General features: G+C 39.1%; 1 protein-coding gene across 3 annotated transcripts in view; it reads left to right on the plus strand.

Moving 5' to 3' along the window:
• LOC138755068 (ATPase family AAA domain-containing protein 2-like) overlaps nt 1-19,990 on the plus strand; it is a 117,861-nt gene that overhangs the window by 4,870 nt on the left and 93,001 nt on the right. For all 3 annotated transcript variants that reach the window (XM_069920268.1, XM_069920269.1, XM_069920270.1), the window contains exons 2-4: nt 1,942-2,105; nt 6,728-6,765; nt 19,811-19,982. In XM_069920268.1, the coding sequence (XP_069776369.1) occupies nt 1,942-2,105; nt 6,728-6,765; nt 19,811-19,982 (374 nt within the window). The remainder of the gene's footprint in view (nt 1-1,941; nt 2,106-6,727; nt 6,766-19,810; nt 19,983-19,990) is intronic.

Below are 19,990 nucleotides of genomic sequence, written 5' to 3' on the forward strand. Positions count from 1 at the left end.
AAGAGGAGCTAGTGTGCATCCTTGGCCATTGTGCTGACATAGCAGGACCAGGCAGGTTGTTTGAGACATTTACCATTAAGAACTGACTTCACCTCAACACCTCCTCCCCTTCTCCAGAAATCTTGGTAATAGATCCTTGGTCTTACTGACTTGGCACTAAACCAGAAATCCCTGTGTATCCCTTCTCTATTTTGATATTGTTTGAGTTCCTATCTATGGCCATGGTGTCATCTGTGAATTTATAAATGGGATTGGAATTTTGTCCATGCAGTGAATGTACAGGGAGTATTGTAAGGGTCTGAGTACAGAGTCTGTGGGGCTCTGGTGTTGAGGTTGACCATGGAAGAGGTGTTGACACCAGTCCTCACTAACTGTGGGCTACACGACAGCAAGTTGTGGATTCAGTTGCATGGGGTTACTGAGGCCAAATGAGAGTTAGGGGATATTTATTTGGCAAAGTAGTGTTGAAAGTTGAGCCGTAGTAAAGGAATGGTAGTGAAAGTTTATCGTAGTTGTCCAGATGTTCTAGAGTAGGGCCAGGAAGATTGCATTGACCATGGGCCAGAGGCAATGGCAGGCGAATTGCAGTGTGGTCAAGACTGGATGGGAGGTTGGAGTTGATGTGGGTTGTAACCAGCCTCTGAAAGTATCATGATGATGGATGTGATTTTCTTCAGCACTGGATAACTGTAGTCTTTTTGAGGCAGATGGGTACTTCTGCTTGAACTGGGGGGATGTGAAAGATGTCCATGACCATTCCCTGCAGTTAGTTTGTGTTGGCTCACAGGATATGTCTAGGGACTTGATGTGGTCCAATCACTTTCCATGGGTTCGCTCTCTGGAAGTTGATGCATGTGCCTGAGGTTGATGTATGTGCCATAGGCTCTGGGCTGGGCCAAAGTGAGCACAGAATGCATTAGGATTGTTGGGGAGGGATGCAGTATTGCTTGCTAATCTACCTGCTTTTGATTCATAGCCTGCCCCAAGTACTGGGTGTAATTATCTTGCACTTGGATATCTTGTGTCCTTCCTGTCCTATGATGTTTTCTCTGATTTATTAGCCCTTGGATTTCCTGGTCATTCTCAACAGACTGGTCTTTGTGATTTCTCACAGACTGTCTTCAGTTTCTGATTAGATTGGACTGGGGCAAAGCTATGGTCCCTGTTGGAAGTCATCAGAGTGAATTAAGGTATTGAGCAAATGGAAGAATATTGGTCCTGGTCTTTGAGTCCTTCAGTCATGATTTTCTGGCAGCAGCATTTCTATTTTGGGGATAGGTTGATGGAGGTGATAGAATGGACTTGGCTCCAGTAGATTTGGCAGGCTTGTTTCCTGTCATGGCCTGGGTGGATGTGAGCATGGCAATTTGTTTTTAAAAAGTTGCTGCAAAATCTTGTGCATGTTTCAAGAAATGAGGGGTAGCACGGTTAGGATAGTGGTTAGTGCAATGCTTTTACTGTGCCAGCAACCCAGGTTCAAATCTGGCGCTGTCAGTAGGGCATTTGTACATTCTTCCTGTCACCATGTTGGTTTTCTCCAGGTACTTTGGTTTCCTTCCACATTCCAAAGACTTGCGGGGTTAAAAGGTTAATCAATCACATGGGTGTATTTGAGCAGTGTGGGCTCATGAGCCGGAAAGGCCTGTTACCGTGCTGTAACTCAAGAAGAAATAAATTATGAATTATTAGCTTTTAATAACTGCTTTTATCATGGAAAAACACCTAGAAAAGGGATGGTTTCAGGGTGGTAATCCATCAAGGCTAAATTTTGAATGGTTTGAGTTGCTAACTTTTCCAGCATCCTTCCTGTAGAAATAGTCTCATTATTAGGTACTTTCAACGGTCACATGGACCATTTTGGGGCTTATGCTGAGGGCAGGTGCTCCATTGATCACTGCTACTCAGAAAGGCAGACAAATCTAATTGTTTTTTTTAAAACAGAAGCACTTGTCCAGGGCTGTGGAGAAAAGCAGCAATGGTAATCTATTTCCTACTTTGAAGAGGAAGAGCCAGTCGCATGTAACTGACCCCTTGGATTCAATCTGCAACAAAAAGAGTATGGAAGAGCCATGTGCTAATGGTGTAGAAGTACAGCCATTTACAAGGTAAAGAACTTAAGAAGTTGATGTATTCTGACAGTTTCCCTCTGCAATGTATGTATTTTTCTTGTACACACTAGCACTTGACTTGCCACAAGTGATGGCGTGTCTGTGCCTCATATCTGATCAGCTGAGGAGGTCTTCATTGTGACCTTTCCATTAGGTAGCGACAGCATCTATCTGTGGTGACTCTTTCTTCATTCACCCTGTGTTGGAGATGATTTTTGTCAGAACATCTGCATGTTTTGGTTGTTAATTAGTTTCTAGGTTCCTTGACTTCGATATACCATGTATTTTCAGAGGTGGCCAACATTTTAATTTAGATAGACAGCATGGTCTATCAGGATTGAGGGCTCTTAAAATTTGTGCAAGGAAGAATCGGTACACCCTTATAAATGGAGAGAGGTGCCACAAGCAACATTGCTATGGTGTGCACTTGGCATAAACTTTACACCTTACCTGCAGCTGAGATACTGGTACAAATTTTTGCTCTTTCCCTTGCTGTGCCAGGTACCTGCTGCATATGTAGCGATGCATCACCCCATGGCTCATTGTCTGTGAGGGCTGGCCTGGAGTGGGTCCAGGGCAAGTGGTGCTGATGCTCAATACCAAGGTCAACCTGAAGACTGCTCGCTGGTCATCAGAATGAATATGGTTCGTATTTGGTTGAAGCATCTGCTCCTGTGTTAAACAGTGCCTGGATTCTACAACCTGTCCATCACATCTGTGATGGAAGCTATGACTCCCCTTGTTTGAACATAGAACATTACAGTGCATGATGTGCTGACTATGTAAACCTACTCAACAATAATGTAAATTTCCCTACCTCACATTGATGACCCTCTATTTTTCTTGCATCATGTGCCTAAAGAAGAATCATTTGAATGTCCCTATTATTACCAGCCTCCTTCACCACTCCGGCAATGCATTGCATGCACCCACCACTCTCTAATTTAAAAAAAACTTGCCTCTGATATCTTCCCTAAACTTTCGTCCTCTCACCTTAAACTGTTGTTCTCTGGTATTTACTATTGTTGCCCTGGAAGAAAGGTGCTGGCTGTACACTCTATTTAAGCCCCTTAATCTTGTACACTTCTATTAAGTCGCCTCTCATCCTTTTACACTTTAAGGAGAAAAGTCCTAGTTCTGTCAACCTTGTTCTCCATTCCAGGCAACATCTATTAAATCTCCTCTTCACCCTCACTCTGCAATAAACTGACCAAAGCTGAACACTATACTTCAAGTGTGATCTCACCAAAGTTTTGTAGAGCTGCAGCATTACCTGCAGCTCTTAAACTTAATCCATTGACTAATAAAGGCCAACACACTGTATGTCTAATTAACCACCCTATCAACTTGTGTGGCACAGCTCGTCCCAGCCTTGAGATTTCACTGGTAACAAGCTCAAGGACCAGGATGCAGCCTTGAAACCCAATTCTCAGTGCAGAGTAGCTGCACCGCCTGGCCTGGATCAGCCTTCAGGCGGACTAGACAAGATGTGTTCAGATCCCTGTTGCAGCTCATGAAATGTCTGCTTTTTCAAATTCTGGAGGGCTATGCATCTTTGATTGTTCAACTGGGGAGGATGAGCCACCATTCCACAGAATGGTGCTAAGTATATCTGTGTGCTTCAGAAACACAAAAATTACAGGTGCTGAAATCTTGAATGAACAAAGAGATTTGAGGGACTTGGGAGGTCAAGTGTCCAGTTCACTCAGGTTGGCTTTGTATATATTTAATGTACTTGCTGCCACTAGAGTGTGCTGTTGCATATCTGTACCCACCATGAATCAGTGTTAGCTGTGTTCAGAAATCTGATCAAGTTGATGAGAATGAAAGTTGATAAATCCCATGGACTTTGATCTGCATCTGAGACTGAAAGTGTTGGCTACAATGATAATGGACACATTGTGGTCATCTTTCAAAATTCTACAGATTCAGCAATAGTTCTACCAGGTTGAAGAGAGTAAATATGACTCCTGCCAATTGAAAGGTGCATAAAAGGAAAAATCCAACCAGATGGCTGAACCCTGTAGTCAAGAAAATGCTGTAACTGATACTGAAGGATGTTGTGCAAAATACCTAGAAAGGAAGAATGCATTGTTAGCTGCAAAGATTACTCCTTTTGGATTATTCTGTTGGATTTCTTTGCAGATCTTATTTGTAAAATGGATAAGGCAGAACAAGTCAGTGTGGTGCATTTAGATTAGACAATTAATCAGATCCCATGTCAGGCATTGGTCATGTTTGGAGCATGTGAAGTTGTGACTAATATACTGGTATACATTGAATGGGAGTAAACAAGCCATTATCAGTGGCAGGCTGTGACCAGGGGAATATCAAATGTATTGATACTTGGAAGCTATCCATTCACAATCTCTATCAATGATTTGATTGAAGGGATCATGTTATATTTCAATTTGCCAATTATGTTAAAACAGCACGATTGAGATTAGGGGAGAGTTTAGATTTTTTTTAAAAAGAGGGCTTAAAGGATTTTGTAAGTTGACAGATAGAATATAACATGGAAAAATGTGAAGACACCTGCAAAATACAAAAGCAGGATGTTTTTGAGGTTGGGAAATATTGATGTTCATAAGAACACAAGCACCCTTGTTATCGCTGAAATCTTATGGGCAAGTGTAGCACCAATTACAAAGGCAAATAGCATTTTATTATGGGAGGTTTTAAACACCGGAATAAAAATGTCTTGCTGCAATAAAATAGTACTTCATTGAGACCTTGTCTGGAGAATTCTGTGCAGTTTTCTTTTGACCCATTACCTAAAAAGGATATACAGTAAAATTCCCATTATCTGTAATTCAATCAACTGGAAACTCAAACATCTGGCAAAAAAATTGAGGAAATAAAAAGATCAAATAATTAAGATTGGATGGATGCACCCCGTTGGGAATGCCTAGACTTCGTTGGACATGTGCAGGTTTGCCCTGCTAAACTAGCAATGACCCACCCACCCCCTCCCCCCCCCCCCCCCCATGCACGCGCATTCTTTTCGCTGTCGAAACGTGCATAGAAGTGAGTCAGGTTGTCAGCGCAAGTAAGATGTGTCGATAACTTGACCAGAACATTTGCATGGAGATGAGTTAGGTTGTCAGCACGGGGAATGTGTGCAGAGAGCCTGACCAGGACACTTGCCTGGAGGCGAGTCTGGTTGTCATTGCAGGGAAGGCGCGCAGGGGGCCTGACTAGGACCTTAAGAGGAGGTGAATTGGTTTGCCTTTGTAAAGATAGGAGCACACATTCAGCTAGTAGAATACCCCTACTGCATGTTTGAATAAAGTTTCAGTAAAGTTGTGTTTGAATAAAATGACCACTGGGGCAACTCTCCCAAAGTGTCTCCCTATCCCCTGCCTAGCAACAGTCTTTATCTTTGTTAGTATTAAGTATATTAGTAAGACTTTATCTGTAAACTTGGGAGATAATAATTATACAGTGTCACAGCTCGCACAACACTGTTACAGTGCCAGCAACTGGGGTTCAAATTTAAATTTTGTAAGTTACAGTTAATTAAAGTGAACTTTTCATAATTAAAGACTACAATACTGATTTTTTTTTCTTATTATATTTTGCACTATCTTTTGTCTCTTAAATAGTGTATTAATATAGATGTATTAGTTAGGCATTGGAAGAGTGAATCTTAGTCAACTGGAAAATATGGAAAAACTGGAAAATCCGCAATTCCTATACATGCTGAATAATGAGGATTTTTTGCTATATTTGCCCTCGAGAGAAAGATTCATCAGACGAGTTCTTGGGATGGTGGATTTGTCAACTGGGTGGCCAGACCTGTATTCTGTAGCATTCATGATAAGAGGCAGTCTCATTCAAGAAGAGATTTTTATTGTGCTTGATGGGTTAGATGCAGGGAGGTTGAGTTCTCTGGCTGGAGAGACTAGAACCAGGGGTCACTGTCTCTGAATTAGGGGTCTAGGCATTTAGAACTGAGGTGAGGATCAATCTCTTAACTCAGAGGATGATGTGTTTGAGCAATTCTTTACCTCATTCATTAAACTAATTCCAGAGGTCAATAGATTTTCAGTGTTTTGTGAATCAAATAGAGTGAGGGTTACTAGAGTTGAGGTAGAAGATCAACCATAATTTTTTTTTTAAATTTGAACACACAGCAAAGTTACAAGCCCTTCTGGCCAATGAGGCTGTGCTGCCCAAATGCACCAATTGACTGACAAATCCTGTACGTTGTTAGATGATGGGAGGAAACTGGAGTATTCCATGGAAACTCAGACAGCAAGGGGCAGACGTACAAACTCATTATAGACATCACCGGTTTCAAACCTGAGTCAAAGGTGCTGCAATAGCGGTACATTAACTGCTGTGCTATTCATACTGCTTTGTTAAATAGCTGACCAGTCTAGAATGAGCAGATTTGTGTTCTTTAAACATTCTGACAATGCATGATAATTCTACATGCACTTGTCTGGGGCATGCTTGACACATCTGTCAGTTGGTTCACTTCACTGGCCTTTGCAGGAATGTTAGAACCATGGGTGTTTCCAAATTGTGAACTAGGCAAGGCATCATCTGTCCCTTTATCCACCATCCCGCAAACTGCTTGTACTTTGTTTTAATACTTAAACTTTTTTTTGCAGGCAATCAGTGAGACTAAAAATAAAAGATAACAAGAAAGGTAAGTTAATTTTTTTGAGTTAACATTAACAGTTTTATGCTGTTAGCCAAATATGTCTGGAAATTCCACCTGTTGCAATGAGTCTCTTAATATGCCACTAACGTCCTGTTATTTAATAATTAGATGGTTTAATTTTATAAATCTAGTTGGGGCTGTTGCCTGACATTTTTCCCCCAAGTTGAAAATACTGGAAGTTATAACATGCTAAACTGCTTAAAGATTCTTAACCATTTTAAAAATGATTAACTTTGAAAGTGCCAGTTATTCTTTATAGTGTCTTCAATGTAAGAAATGGTCTGTTATGGGAAGGGAAACTAGTTTGGTGGGTTCAAAGAGCAACAAATCTGGACGCAGCGGAACGCAAGAATGATCTTTATTAAAACATATGCAAGGGGATTGCAACAGGATAACACACCCTTGTATTCTCAAACACACAACACAGTATAATCAGTCACATTGGTCTTAATATTACCAATACTAGCAACTGCTTACACTCATACAAGCACAGTACAACTCAGTAATGGAGTAAATTCTGATGTGACTAACCGTGCACACACTTGTAACAACCAAGGATTACAATATGTTACCTGCTGTTCCTTGTCTAATGTGGCTCCATTGCTATGTACAACAGCCCCAATCACTACCAATCCTCCATCATTGTCCACAGTTTGCAACCTCAAATGGAGCAGGGTTCATCTCAAGAGTGAAGAGTGAAAGAGCTACTGCATGTGGTGGACTTTATAATGCAGTAAGCTGGAGGGTTTGGCTCAGGTAATCACTAGGTGATTAAAGGGGCTGGTGTACACTAATAGGTGGGCAGAGTCCAACCTTGATTGGCAGGTGATGGAACTTCTGATAAGGTTGCAGGTGGAGAGGTCACATGAACCTCCACTGTCCAATTCCCACTAGGTTGCAGAGGAGAGGTCACATGACTCCACAATACACACCCACCAGGTTCCAGGTAGAGATGTCACATTACCATCCCCAATCCACACTACAACCTCCTGAGCATAGACACTCCTTGAATGAAGGAGATAACAGATGCATTAAAATCTTTGAGTAAGAAGGTTCTAAATGGAGAGTTGGGAAAAGTTTAAGGGTTAAGCAGGAAAGACTGCAGCTGCTGTTGTTGTAGTGCAAGATATAAAAATGGTAGAAAACTCAGGAGGTCATGTAGTATCTATAGGCCTTTTCACATGGTCAAACTGCTAAATTGGCTTGTGAATGACCTGTTTTTGAATACTTGTAGGGCCATTTACACTGGACCAAGAAAAACCTTTCATATTACCAACCCAGTATCACAGAGCTAAGGGGAGCCCAACCTCCAGTAGTGACATCCTGAGTGATGTATTATGTACTCGAAGGTAGTGAATGCTTTGTTCTATAAGGAGATTAACCCACACGTCATTCCAGCCCCTCACTCTCTAGATGGGGGTATGTATGTGTTGTTATAAGTGAGAAAACAGATTTGATGGTTCTCAGAAGCAAGGATTCTGAACACAGTTTTGTAGTAAATGATTTTATTTACAAAAGACGGGCGTGGGAAAATGTCATGGGGGTAACACAGGCACACAGTTAATAGCGACCGTGGGAAAGTTGTAGCAGGAATAAAATGCACAATTTATCGCAAGCGTGGGAAAGTAGTAGTGGGAATAAAACACTTACAAGTGTGGGAAAGTTTAACCTGAACCCTAACCCTAGATTTGACAGTAGGTCTGCCAGATTGTGAGCAATCAGGTCTGTGGATTTGTCCTCAGTTTGAACAGTCTGAAGCCAACCACCCCGCTCCCCCATCGACAGCCCACCACCAGCCTTCAACGATGTGTAATGGTGATTAGTAAGGTATATGAGTGAAAAGAAAAACTTTGAAATCTACTTCTAAGATCAATACTTGCAGTAGATTTTCCCACACTCTTATAAATTGTGCGCGTATGTTTTATTCCCACTACGATTTTCCCACTCTTCTATTAATTGTGTGTTAATAAAAGTAACATTTGATAGCAAACCCTTATGTCCAGATGCGTCTCACGAAGCTGACACTTTCTCAACACAACAATGACCAGTGAGGGGACGGATGGTGTTACTGTTGCGCTACCATTATCACCCTGATTTCAACCTGGCATATGAGACCAGGGGAATATTTTTAAGCCATTTTTTTGGGAAAAACAAGTGTGTCTAACATGAAGTCAAATAGGGCTTGCTGTGTAAAAAGACGCCTTGATGCAGAAAAATGCCAGCTTTGTTCATTTCAGTGCAAACTGAGGCTCTTCATAACGGAAAAATCACGTGAATGCTGTGTATTTTTTCTTTTAAAAAGTATTTTTTTGCTCTTTCCATTCCCTGCCTCTTTAAGAACCTTCCACACATGCAAGAATGTCATCAGCACGTTGTTAATGGGACCAGGCACACCAGGTCACATTGAAGCCAATTCAAAACAGATTGGCAATGATACACCCTCCCTAGGCAGTTAATTCCTGGGTCAATTTGGAGCCCCCATACCAGTTTTGGTGTGTTCACACTGGTATATTAACTGGTAAATTGCTGGTTAATTACTAGGTTATGTGCCAGTGTGAAAGCTTATACAAAGCAAAGAGGTATAACTAACGTTTCGGGCCTGCTCCCTTCATCAAGGTATGAGCAAAAGGTAGACAGGCACCCGAATTAAAAGGTGAGAAAAGAAGAGGCAAAGTAAGGAGCACAGGAATAGGCAAGAGTTCAGAGATGGAAATGGGTGGGAGGGAAGAAGAGAAAAATACTGAGCTCTGATGGGGAAGGGGTCTCTCTGAATGCACTGCCAAATCGAGGCTACCTACAAATTGGAGGAACACCTAATATTCTGAGAGGGCTCTCTCAATCAGATGGCATTGGCATCGACTTCTCTGGTTTCTGTTATGCTCTTCCCCTGTCTCCATCTCTTTCCCTGTCCCTCTGTCTCCTTTCCTCAAGCTTTCTACTCCCTCCCTCTCCATTTAGAGATTTCTTCCTGGCCTTTTTCTCTTCTGTCCCCACCCCACCCATATTCTCTTGCCTGTTGGCCTGTGCTCCTGTCCCTTCTTCCCATCTTTCCTCTCCTTCCTCCTCTCTTCCCCCCCCCCCCCCCACCTTTTTATTCAGGCGCCTGACTGTTTTTGCTCATACCTTGACAAAGGGCTCAGGCCTGAAACTGGTTATATCACTTTGCTTGTGTGACTTGCTGAATTTCTCCAGCACTTTTGGGAAAAAATAAAGGATGGATTTATTGATTTTGGTATTTTGGCATCTTAAAGGCATAGAGTGAGCGAGATTCGGGATGCTGAAAGTAAAGGAGAGGCAACTGGGATAAGCAGTGACCTTGATGAGATTTGAGCAAAATGTTTTAAAAGTTTATGGTGGTGAACTAGGAAATATGGTACACACATTCAGAAAATGATTAAAGCATAGGAGGAAGTTCTTTAGCCTATTAGGTCTGCACTCGCTCTGTCTTTTCTCTCTAGCTTTGCACAAATTTTTCTTTATGCATCCAATTTTCTTTTGAAGACCACAGTAGAACCTCTCCTCCACATTTGCACAGTTTATTCCAGATTGCAGCCACACCTCCATAAAAATAGATTTCCTTTAGAGTCACTCATATTTCTAATCGCCTTTGTTATTCCTATGACCTATTGGCCTCAACCTCTCCACCGAAGGAAACAATTTACCCCGCTGTCCACTCTGTCCAGATCTCTCATCATTTTGTGCATGCATCTAACTTTCACTTTGAATTCTCTTCAAACATTTAAAACAGTTGCAACTCTCTAATTTATCCTTGTTCCTGCAGCTTTACCTCCTGGAAATCATCTGGATGCTCTATCATACTTTCACATCATTCCTGTAATGTTACCAAAATAGAAATCAATTGTAGCTGATGTTAGACCAATGTTTTATAAAAGTTTAGTGTCGCTTCCCTACTTCATGCCACGATTGATAAATCCAAGAATTGTGACTGCTTCATTAACTGCTGTCTAATCCAGCCCTGCTGCTTGCAATGAATTGTGCATATATACCCCAGGTTCTTCTGTTCTTGCCTCTCTTTTAAAAGTGTTCTTTATATTGTCTCTAATTTTTCTGACCAAAATAACCACCTTTCACTGCATTGCGTTAAACTTGATCTGTTTTGTATCTGTCCATTCCATTGCCTGTTTATATACTGCCATCTATCACTTTCCTCTTTGCAGTTCACTGGTACCAAAGTGTTTGTCTCAACTCCAAATTTAGAAATTGTGTCATACCCTTGAGTCTAGGTCATTATTACAGGGGAAAAATGCAAAGCCCAACACTGATGGTCACTTTTTTAAACTCCTCTAATCTACCAAACAACCATTCACCATGAGAAGCATAATTGTCTGTTACATAATTATCTTTGCATTCTTGCTGTCCTGTGTTTTTCAACCATGCTGATAAGCCCATTATGTGGAATCTTCCTAAAATCTATTACACCTCAAACTCTACCGCATCAAGAAATATGATTTGCCAGGAGTCACGTGATGGAGTAGTGGCCGGACGGTGAACTCCAGCCCTCTCCAGAAAAGTCAGAAAAAAACAAAGCAAAACACAAAGGCACAGAAATAAAAATCAAAGTAAAGTGAATATAAAGGTGGAAAGAAGATGGCGACGAAAAAAGAAAAGTCGAAACCAACGGTAAGAAGAGAGGAAGAGAAGACAACGGAAGATGAAGGAAAAGGCCTTACCTGTTCGAAGAGGCCCGCGGTGGAGAGAGAAACCCGCTCCCTCAGGTCGGTAGAATATGGACTACAAAAATGGCTCGCTGAGCCGAGTAAAAGTGCGCAACCGCGCATGAAAAAAAACACACTGACGGGAGGGGTGACCAGCTGGGGAGTCGATCTCCACAGCCGGCAACGACAGCTGCAGAACACCTGCAGCAAGAGGAGAACATAGAAGACAACGAAAACAAGAAAGAAGAGAAGAAAAGGGCAACAAAGAAACAACAGATGGCCAACCCAGAGGAAGAAGAAGACGAAGAGGAAGAATACAGTGAAATAGAAGAAGAAGGGAAAGGCAAGATAAAGGATATACTTTCTCTTATTAAAGAATACATGGAGTCATTTAAAGAATGGCAAGCGCAAGAATTTAATGATTTAAGAAGAAGAATAAACAATACAGAAGAGAAAATGAATAAAATAGATATGACCTTATCAGAAATGGGAAAAAGAATGGACAAGGTGCAAGAACGAGAAGCAGCAGTAGAAATGGAGGTAGAGGACTTAAAAAAGAAATTAGAGGAATCTAATAAAAAAGTTAAAGAGACACAAGAACTGTTAGCTCAGAAAATAGATATAATGGAAAATTATAACAGAAGAAATAACATAGATAGTGGGCCTTAAGGAAGATGAAGAAGGCAAGAATATGAGAGAGTTTATAAAAGATTGGATCCCGAGGATCCTAGGATGTCCAGAACTACAGCAAGAAATGGAAATAGAAAGGGCACATAGAGCATTGGCCTTTAAACCACAATCACAAAAAAAGCCAAGATCTGTTTTAGTAAAATTCCTAAGATATACTACAAGAGAAAAGGTACTGGAGAAAACAATGGAAAAAGTAAGAGAGGACAATAAGCCACTGGTGTACAAAGGGCAAAAAAATCTTCATTTATCCAGATATAAGTTTTGTACTCCTGAAGAAGAGAAAGGAGTTCAATACAGCAAAGGCGATTTTATGGAAGAAAGGGTATAAATTTATACTAAAGCATCCAGTGGTATTGAAAATATTTATTCCAGGACAGCAAAACAGACTATTCTCGGATCCAGAGGAAGCACGAAAATTTGCAGAACAATTACAAAATAAACTGAGAGATGAAGACGTGTAACGAGAGTACAAAAGACTGCGAACTAAAAAGACATAAGTTTTGAACTCCTGAAGAGGAGGAAGGAGTTCAAAACATCGAAAATGATCTTGTGGAAAAAAAAACTGTTCTTGGATCCAGAGGAAGCAAGGAAATTTGCAGAACAACTACAAAACAAACAGAGAGATGAAGACATGTAATAAGAGTAAAAATGACCACGATTTATATGTATGTGGGTAAAGAGGTATATGTGTGTATATGTATAATGTGCATACATGAATGTATCCGTATTTAGAGGAAAATATAGATAGTATAGACAAGAATTAATAAGGGAAGGAAAAGGAATAGAGGGAATAAGGAGGGAATTAAAAGAGTGACCTTTGTCACATATGAAAAGTGAAATATTTTCTGGGTGGGGCTGGGTGGGGGGGTGTTACGGTCACTGCAAAATCAGCTGACGCTTGCGAGTGAATTCGCAAATCCAAATGGAGAGGGGAGATGTGGTTGTCCGACAAGGGATAAAGGACAACTCAGGAGGGGAAGGGGGGATTGGGGCTAAAGAAGTTTTAAATAGGAGAATAAGGAAAATGTTTGATGTTTTAGGAATGTTGTCTTATAAAGGATTCAAAACAAGAAAACAGAAATGGATAAGAAGGAAAAGTAATGATGGAGAAACGGAAAGGGAAGATAAACAAAGTATAAAATGGCTACGTTGAACTATATGACTTTAAATATTAACGGAATACATAACCAAATTAAAAGGAAGAAACTGCTAAATTTACTGAAAAAAGAAAAAATTGATATAGCATTTGTGCAAGAAACACATTTAACTGAATTGGAGCATAAGAAATTAAAGAGAGATTGGGTAGGACACGTAACAGCAGCATCGTATAATTCAAAAGCAAGAGGAGTAGCTATAATAATTAGTAAAAATGTGCCATTTAAAATAGAAGAGGAAATAATAGATCCAGCAGGGAGATATGTAATGATAAAATGTCAGATATATTCGGAGTTTTGGAATCTACTCAATGTATATTCACCTAACGAAGAAGATCAAAAGTTTATGCAAGATATCTTTTTGAAGATAGCAGATACGCAAGGGAACATATTAATAGGAGGGGATTTCAATCTGTATTTGGATTCAAATATGGACAAAACTGGGGAAAAAATTAACAGAAAGAACAAAGTAACCAAATTTATAATTAAATCGATTGAAGAAATGCAACTTTTGGATATATGGAGGAAACAACACCCAAAGGAAAAGGAATATTCATATTACTCGGCTAGACATAAAACATACTCAAGAATAGACCTATTTTTGTTATCAGCTCGTATGCAAGATAGAGTTTAAAAAAAAAACAGAATATAAAGCTAGAATACTATCGGACCATTCACCCTTAATATTGACAGTAAAGTTAGAGGACATCCCTCCAAGAATGTATAGATGGAGATTAAACCCCATGTTACTAAAAAGTCAGGATTTTAGAGAATTTATTGAAAAACAAATTAAAATGTATTTTGAAATAAATACGGAATCAGTGGAAGATAAGTTTATACTATGGGATGTAATGAAAGCATTCATTAGAGGGCAAATAATAAGTTATGTAACCAAGATGAAGGAGGACTATAATCAGGAAACAGAGCAGTTGGAAAGGGAAATAGTAATTATAGAAAAAGAATTAGTAATGAAGGAAGATATTACTAAAAGAAGAGAATTGGCGGATAAAAAAATAAAATATGAAACACTACAAATATATAAGGTGGAGAAAAATATAATGAAGACAAAACAGAAATATTATGAACTAGGTGAAAAAATGCACAAAATCCTAGCATGGCAGCTTAAGACAGAACAAGCTAAGAAAATGGTATTGGCATCAAGGAAAAAAGACAAACAAATTACATATAATCCAAAAGAAATTAAGGAAAACTTTAGAGAATTCTATGAACAATTATACCGAACTGAAAACGAAGGGAAAGAAGGGAAAATAGATAAATTTTTGACTAAAATTGAACTACCAAAACTACAAATAGAGGAACAAAATAAATTAACAGAGCCATTTGGAACAGTAGAAATACAAGAGATAATAAAAAAATTACCAAATAATAAGACACCAGGAGAGGATGGATTCCCAATAGAATTCTACAAAACATTTAAAGACTTATTAATTTCGCCCCTCCTGGAAGTAATCAACCAGATTGATGAAACGCAAAGCTTACCAGATTCATGTAAAACAGCAATAATTACAGTAATACTAAAGCAAGGGAAAGATCCTCTCTCACCAGTGTCATATAGACCAATATCTATACTTAACACAGATTATAAGATAATAGCTAAACTATTAGCAAACAGATTAGCAGAGCATGTACCGAAAATGGTAAATTTAGACCAAACTGGATTTTAAAAAAAAGACGCACAACAGACAATATTTGTAAATTTATTAACTTAATTAACATAACAATTACAGCACGGAAACAAGCCATTAGGCCCTTCTAGTCCGCACCGAACCAAACACCCCTTTCTAATCCCACCTCCCTGCACAATGCCCATAACCCTCCATCTTCTTCTCATCCATATACCTGTCCAACCTTTTCTTAAATAATACAATTGACTCCGCCGCCACTATTTCTCCCGGAAGATCATTCCACACAGCTACCACTCTCTGAGTAAAGAAGTTCCCCCTCATGTTACCTCTAAACCTCTGCCCCTTAATTCTTAACTCATGTCCTCTTGTTTTAAACTTTCCTCCTCTTAACGGAAATAGTCTATCCACATCCATTCTGTCTATCCCTTTCATAATCTTAAATACTTCTATCAAATCCCCTCTCAACCTTCTACGCTCCAAAGAATAAAGACCCAATCTGTCCAATCTCTCCCCATACTCCAGATGCTTAAACCCAGGCAACATTCTGGTAAACCTTCTCTGCACTCTCTCCACTCTGTTTATATCCTTCCTATAATTAGGCGACCAGAACTGCACACAGAACTCCAAATTAGGCAGCACCAACGTCTTATACAATCTCAACATCACTTCCCAACTCCTATATTCCATGCAATGATTGATAAAGGCCAGCATACTAAAAGCCTTCTTCACCACCCTATTCACGTGAGTTTCTACCTTCAGGGAACGATGAACTGTCACTCCTAAATCTTTCTGCTCTTCTGTATTCCTCAATGCTCTCCCATTTACCACATATGTCCTATTCTGATTCTTCTTACCAAAATGAAGCACCTCACACTTATCAGCATTAAATTCCATCTGCCATTTTTCAGCCCACTTTTCTAAGCAGCCCAAATCCCTCTGCAATCCTTGAAAACCTTCTTCATTATCCACTATTCCACCTATCTTAGTATCGTCTGCATATTTACTAATCCAATTCACCACCCCATCATCTAGATCATTAATGTATATAACGAACAACAATGGGCCCAATACAGATCCTTGAGGCACACCACTGGTCACCGGCCTCCAACCTGACAGACAATTATCCACTACCACTCTCTGGCCTCTCCCTTTCAGCCAATGTTCAATCCATTTGACTATCTCAAAATTTATACCTAAAGACTGCACCTTCCTAACTAACCTTCCATGTGGTACCTTATCGAAGGCCTTACTGAAGTCCATATAGACAACATCCACTGCGCTACCCTCATCCACATTCCTAGTCACCTCTTCAAAAAATTCAATCAGATTGGTCAAACATGACCTTCCTCCCACAAATCCATGTTGAGTGCTCCTGATCAGACCCTGTCTATCCAGATGTTTATAAGTACTATCTCTAAGAATTTTCTCCATTAATTTACCTACCACAGATGTCAAACTTACAGGCCGATAGTTGCCAGGCTTCCTCCTTGAACCCTTTTTAAATAACGGAACCACATGCGCAATGCGCCAATCCTCCGGCACTATCCCCATATCTAATGACATTTGAAAAATTACCGCCAGAGCCTCTGCTATTTCCTCCTTCACTTCTCTCAATGTCCTGGGGAAGATCCCGTCTGGTCCCGGAGACTTATCCACCTTTATATTCTTCAAAAGCCTTAAAACTACACCTTTTGTAATCTCTATATTCCCCATATTTACCCAATTTGCTTTTTTTATCCCACATCTCCCAATATCCTTCTCCTTAGTGAATACCGAAGAAAAGAAACTGTTCAATATCTCCCCCATTTCTCTAGGTTCCACACACAGTTTTCCACTCTGATTTTCTAAGGGACCAATTTTGTCTCTAGCTTTCCTCTTACCATTCATGCAGTAGAAGGAAATAAAGCACCTACAGTCGCAGTTGCTTTAGACGCAGAGAAGGCCTTCGACAGAGTAGAATGGAATTATTTGTTCAAAGTATTGCAAAAATTCAGTTTACCGGAGAAGTATATTAATTGGATTAAAGCATTATATAAGGGACCGTTAGCAAAAGTGACAGTAAATGGACATGTATCAAAGCAATTTAACTTAAGCAGGTCAACGCGGCAGGGATGCCCACTATCACCTTTATTGTTTGCGCTAGCTATAGAACCACTAGCAGAATTGATAAGAATAGATAATAATATAAAAGGAATAAAAATAAAAGACAGGGAATACAAAATCAGTCTATTTGCGGATGATGTTATAGTGTACTTAACAAAACCAGAACTATCAATAAAAGAATTATATAAGAAATTGAAGGAATATGGAGAAGTGTCGGGTTACAAGATAAATGTAAGTAAAAGTGAAGCAATGCCTATGAATAATGCGGATTTCTCAAAATTTAAGAAGGAATCACCATTTAGATGGCAAATGCAAGCAATAAGATACCTAGGTGTACAAATAAACAAAAATCTCGGCCAACTATATAAACTCAATTATTATCCACTAATGAAAAAATTACAGGACGATTTAGAGCATTGGAAAGATTTACCACTAACACTAATAGGAAGGATAAACTGTATTAAAATGAACATTTTTCCAAGGATATTATACTTATTTCAGGCATTGCCAATACAACTGACAGAGAAATTCTTCAAGGAGTTAAAGAAAATAATAAGGAATTTTTTATGGAGGGGGGGAAACCGAGGATAGCACTAGATAAATTAACAGTATGGTATAAACAAGGAGGCTTACAACTGCCAAACTTTAAAAATTATTATAGAGCCGCACAATTAAGATACCTATCAGATTTTTATCAAACAAGGGAAAAGCCAGATTGGACTCGATTAGAATTAGATAAAATAGGGGAAAAGATACCTGAACACATATATCAATGGATGAAAAATTGATACAACATAGAAGTTCTCCAGTATTACATCATATCCTCAATATTTGGAAGAAGATTCATGTAGAAAGAAATAAAACAAATTATCAATTACCAAAACTAATATTGACGCAAAACAAGTTACTCCCTTTTACAATAGATAACCTTTCCTTTAGAGAATGGGTAAAAAAGGATTAAAAGAATAGAAAATTGTTTTTCAGGAAATAGATTCTTATCCTTTGAACAAATGAAAGATAAGTACAATATAACTCAAGATACAGTGCTGGCATATTACCAATTGAGATCCTACTTGAAGGATAAATTAGGAAGCAGTTTTGAGTTTGCCAGAGGCAAGTAACCTTGAATATGTGATTACAGATACAATGATAATCAAAAGATTTATAACAAATATGTATATTAAACTGCAAGAAAAGGAGAATGAGGAAACAAATGGTAAAACTAAACAAAAATGGGAACAAGATTTAAATATAAAGATAAAAAAGGAAACATGGGAGAAGTTATGCTCCAGAACGATGAGAAATACAATAAATACGAGGTTACGTATGATACAATATAACTGGATACACAGGCTATACATTACACCTCAAAAGTTAAATAAATGGGACCCAACAGTATCTGATAGATGTTTTCGATGTAAAAAAAGAAATGGGAACAACAATTCATGCAATCTGGACATGTGAGAAAGTAAAAAAATTTTGGGATGATCTAAATCAGATATTAAATAAAATAACAGAAAACAATATACCAAAGAATCCAGAGATCTTTCTCCTAAGTAACATAAAAAACAAAGAATTTGGAATTGATTTGGAGGATGCACAAAAAAGATTTGTTAAGATAGCTCTAACCGTAGCAAAAAAATGTATTATGTCAACCTGGAAATTGGAAGATAATTTGAAAATACAACAATGGTATATAGAAATGAATAAATGTATTCCATTAGAAAAAATAACATATAGTTTAAGAAATAATATTGAAATATTCGAACAAATATGGGAGCCTTACATTAAATACAATAGCGAAAACCTACCGGGGACAATCATTACCTAAGTTGATGGAAGGAGAGGGAAATGAAAAGAATGGACTCAGTAGAATTTCTGGTGTATTTTTGTTGAGTGACAACATTATCTGACTGGTTTAATGTATCCTAGATTGTATACTTTAAATGGACGGGAGGGGGGGGGTGGGAGGGGTGGGTTGGGAGGAGTGGGGGGGGGAGAAAATGGCACTGTATATGTGTGAAAAGGAAAAAGTGTGTACCATGGTTAATGTGATTTATGGTGTGAAAAATAAAAAAAATTTAAAAAAAAAAATATGATTTGCCTTTGTGACATCAGTTAGGTTGTCTTAAGAAATCTATTTTTCATAAGGTGGCAATAGATCTCTGCACTTTTCTGTAATTTCCTTGCACATTTGATGCTCTATATGATTTCCACTGATTGCTACTCTATCAAGTACCCAGCACTGTAATGCTCCCTCTTCTATTCTTCGCTCTAAGTGAACAAATGGTCTTTGATCCCCTCTGCTCATTCTTCCTCCTCAGCACTCCAATAATCTTTTCAATCAACTTTGCTCCTTTTGTTCCTTCCTCATTTTTCTCAAACATTTTGTATTCATCAATGCTAAATATCCCATTGTGACATTTTTTGAGCCATTTTTGTTGATGTTAGCATGTCACACTTCTATCTGTGCCTGTAGTTCATCAGCGTTATTAATTGCACTCTGCACATTCATAGTATGACTTCATTTCTCCCTCTCCTCCCCCACCCCATGCAAATAAAATGGTTGCACAAGTTAGGATGAGGTGGCCTCCACATTTTATTTTTCTCTTTTGGAATCAATTTTTCTAATGCTGACTTTTTGTTGGTGGACTTTCATGCTTGAGGCTTGCATTAGGAATGATTCTGGTAAACGGAGTGCAGATTAATGTGTGTTGACTTTGATTTACCTGATGATGGTCTTGCATGGTTTCTTCCCCAGTGAATGTAGCTCCCATCACCCGGTCAGTCCAGTGTAACCGACCTGAGATGGAAGTAGACGGAGTGCAAGAAGAAGGTGGCACTGACACAGAAGTTCGGCGCAGTTGTCGTGTCCGGAGAAATCGCTACAGCACCTTAAATCAGTCTGTGCTCTTTGACAAATTGATCACAAAGTAAGAGC

This window comes from Narcine bancroftii, chromosome 2, assembly GCF_036971445.1.
Source record: "Narcine bancroftii isolate sNarBan1 chromosome 2, sNarBan1.hap1, whole genome shotgun sequence".
NCBI lineage: Eukaryota > Metazoa > Chordata > Chondrichthyes > Torpediniformes > Narcinidae > Narcine > Narcine bancroftii.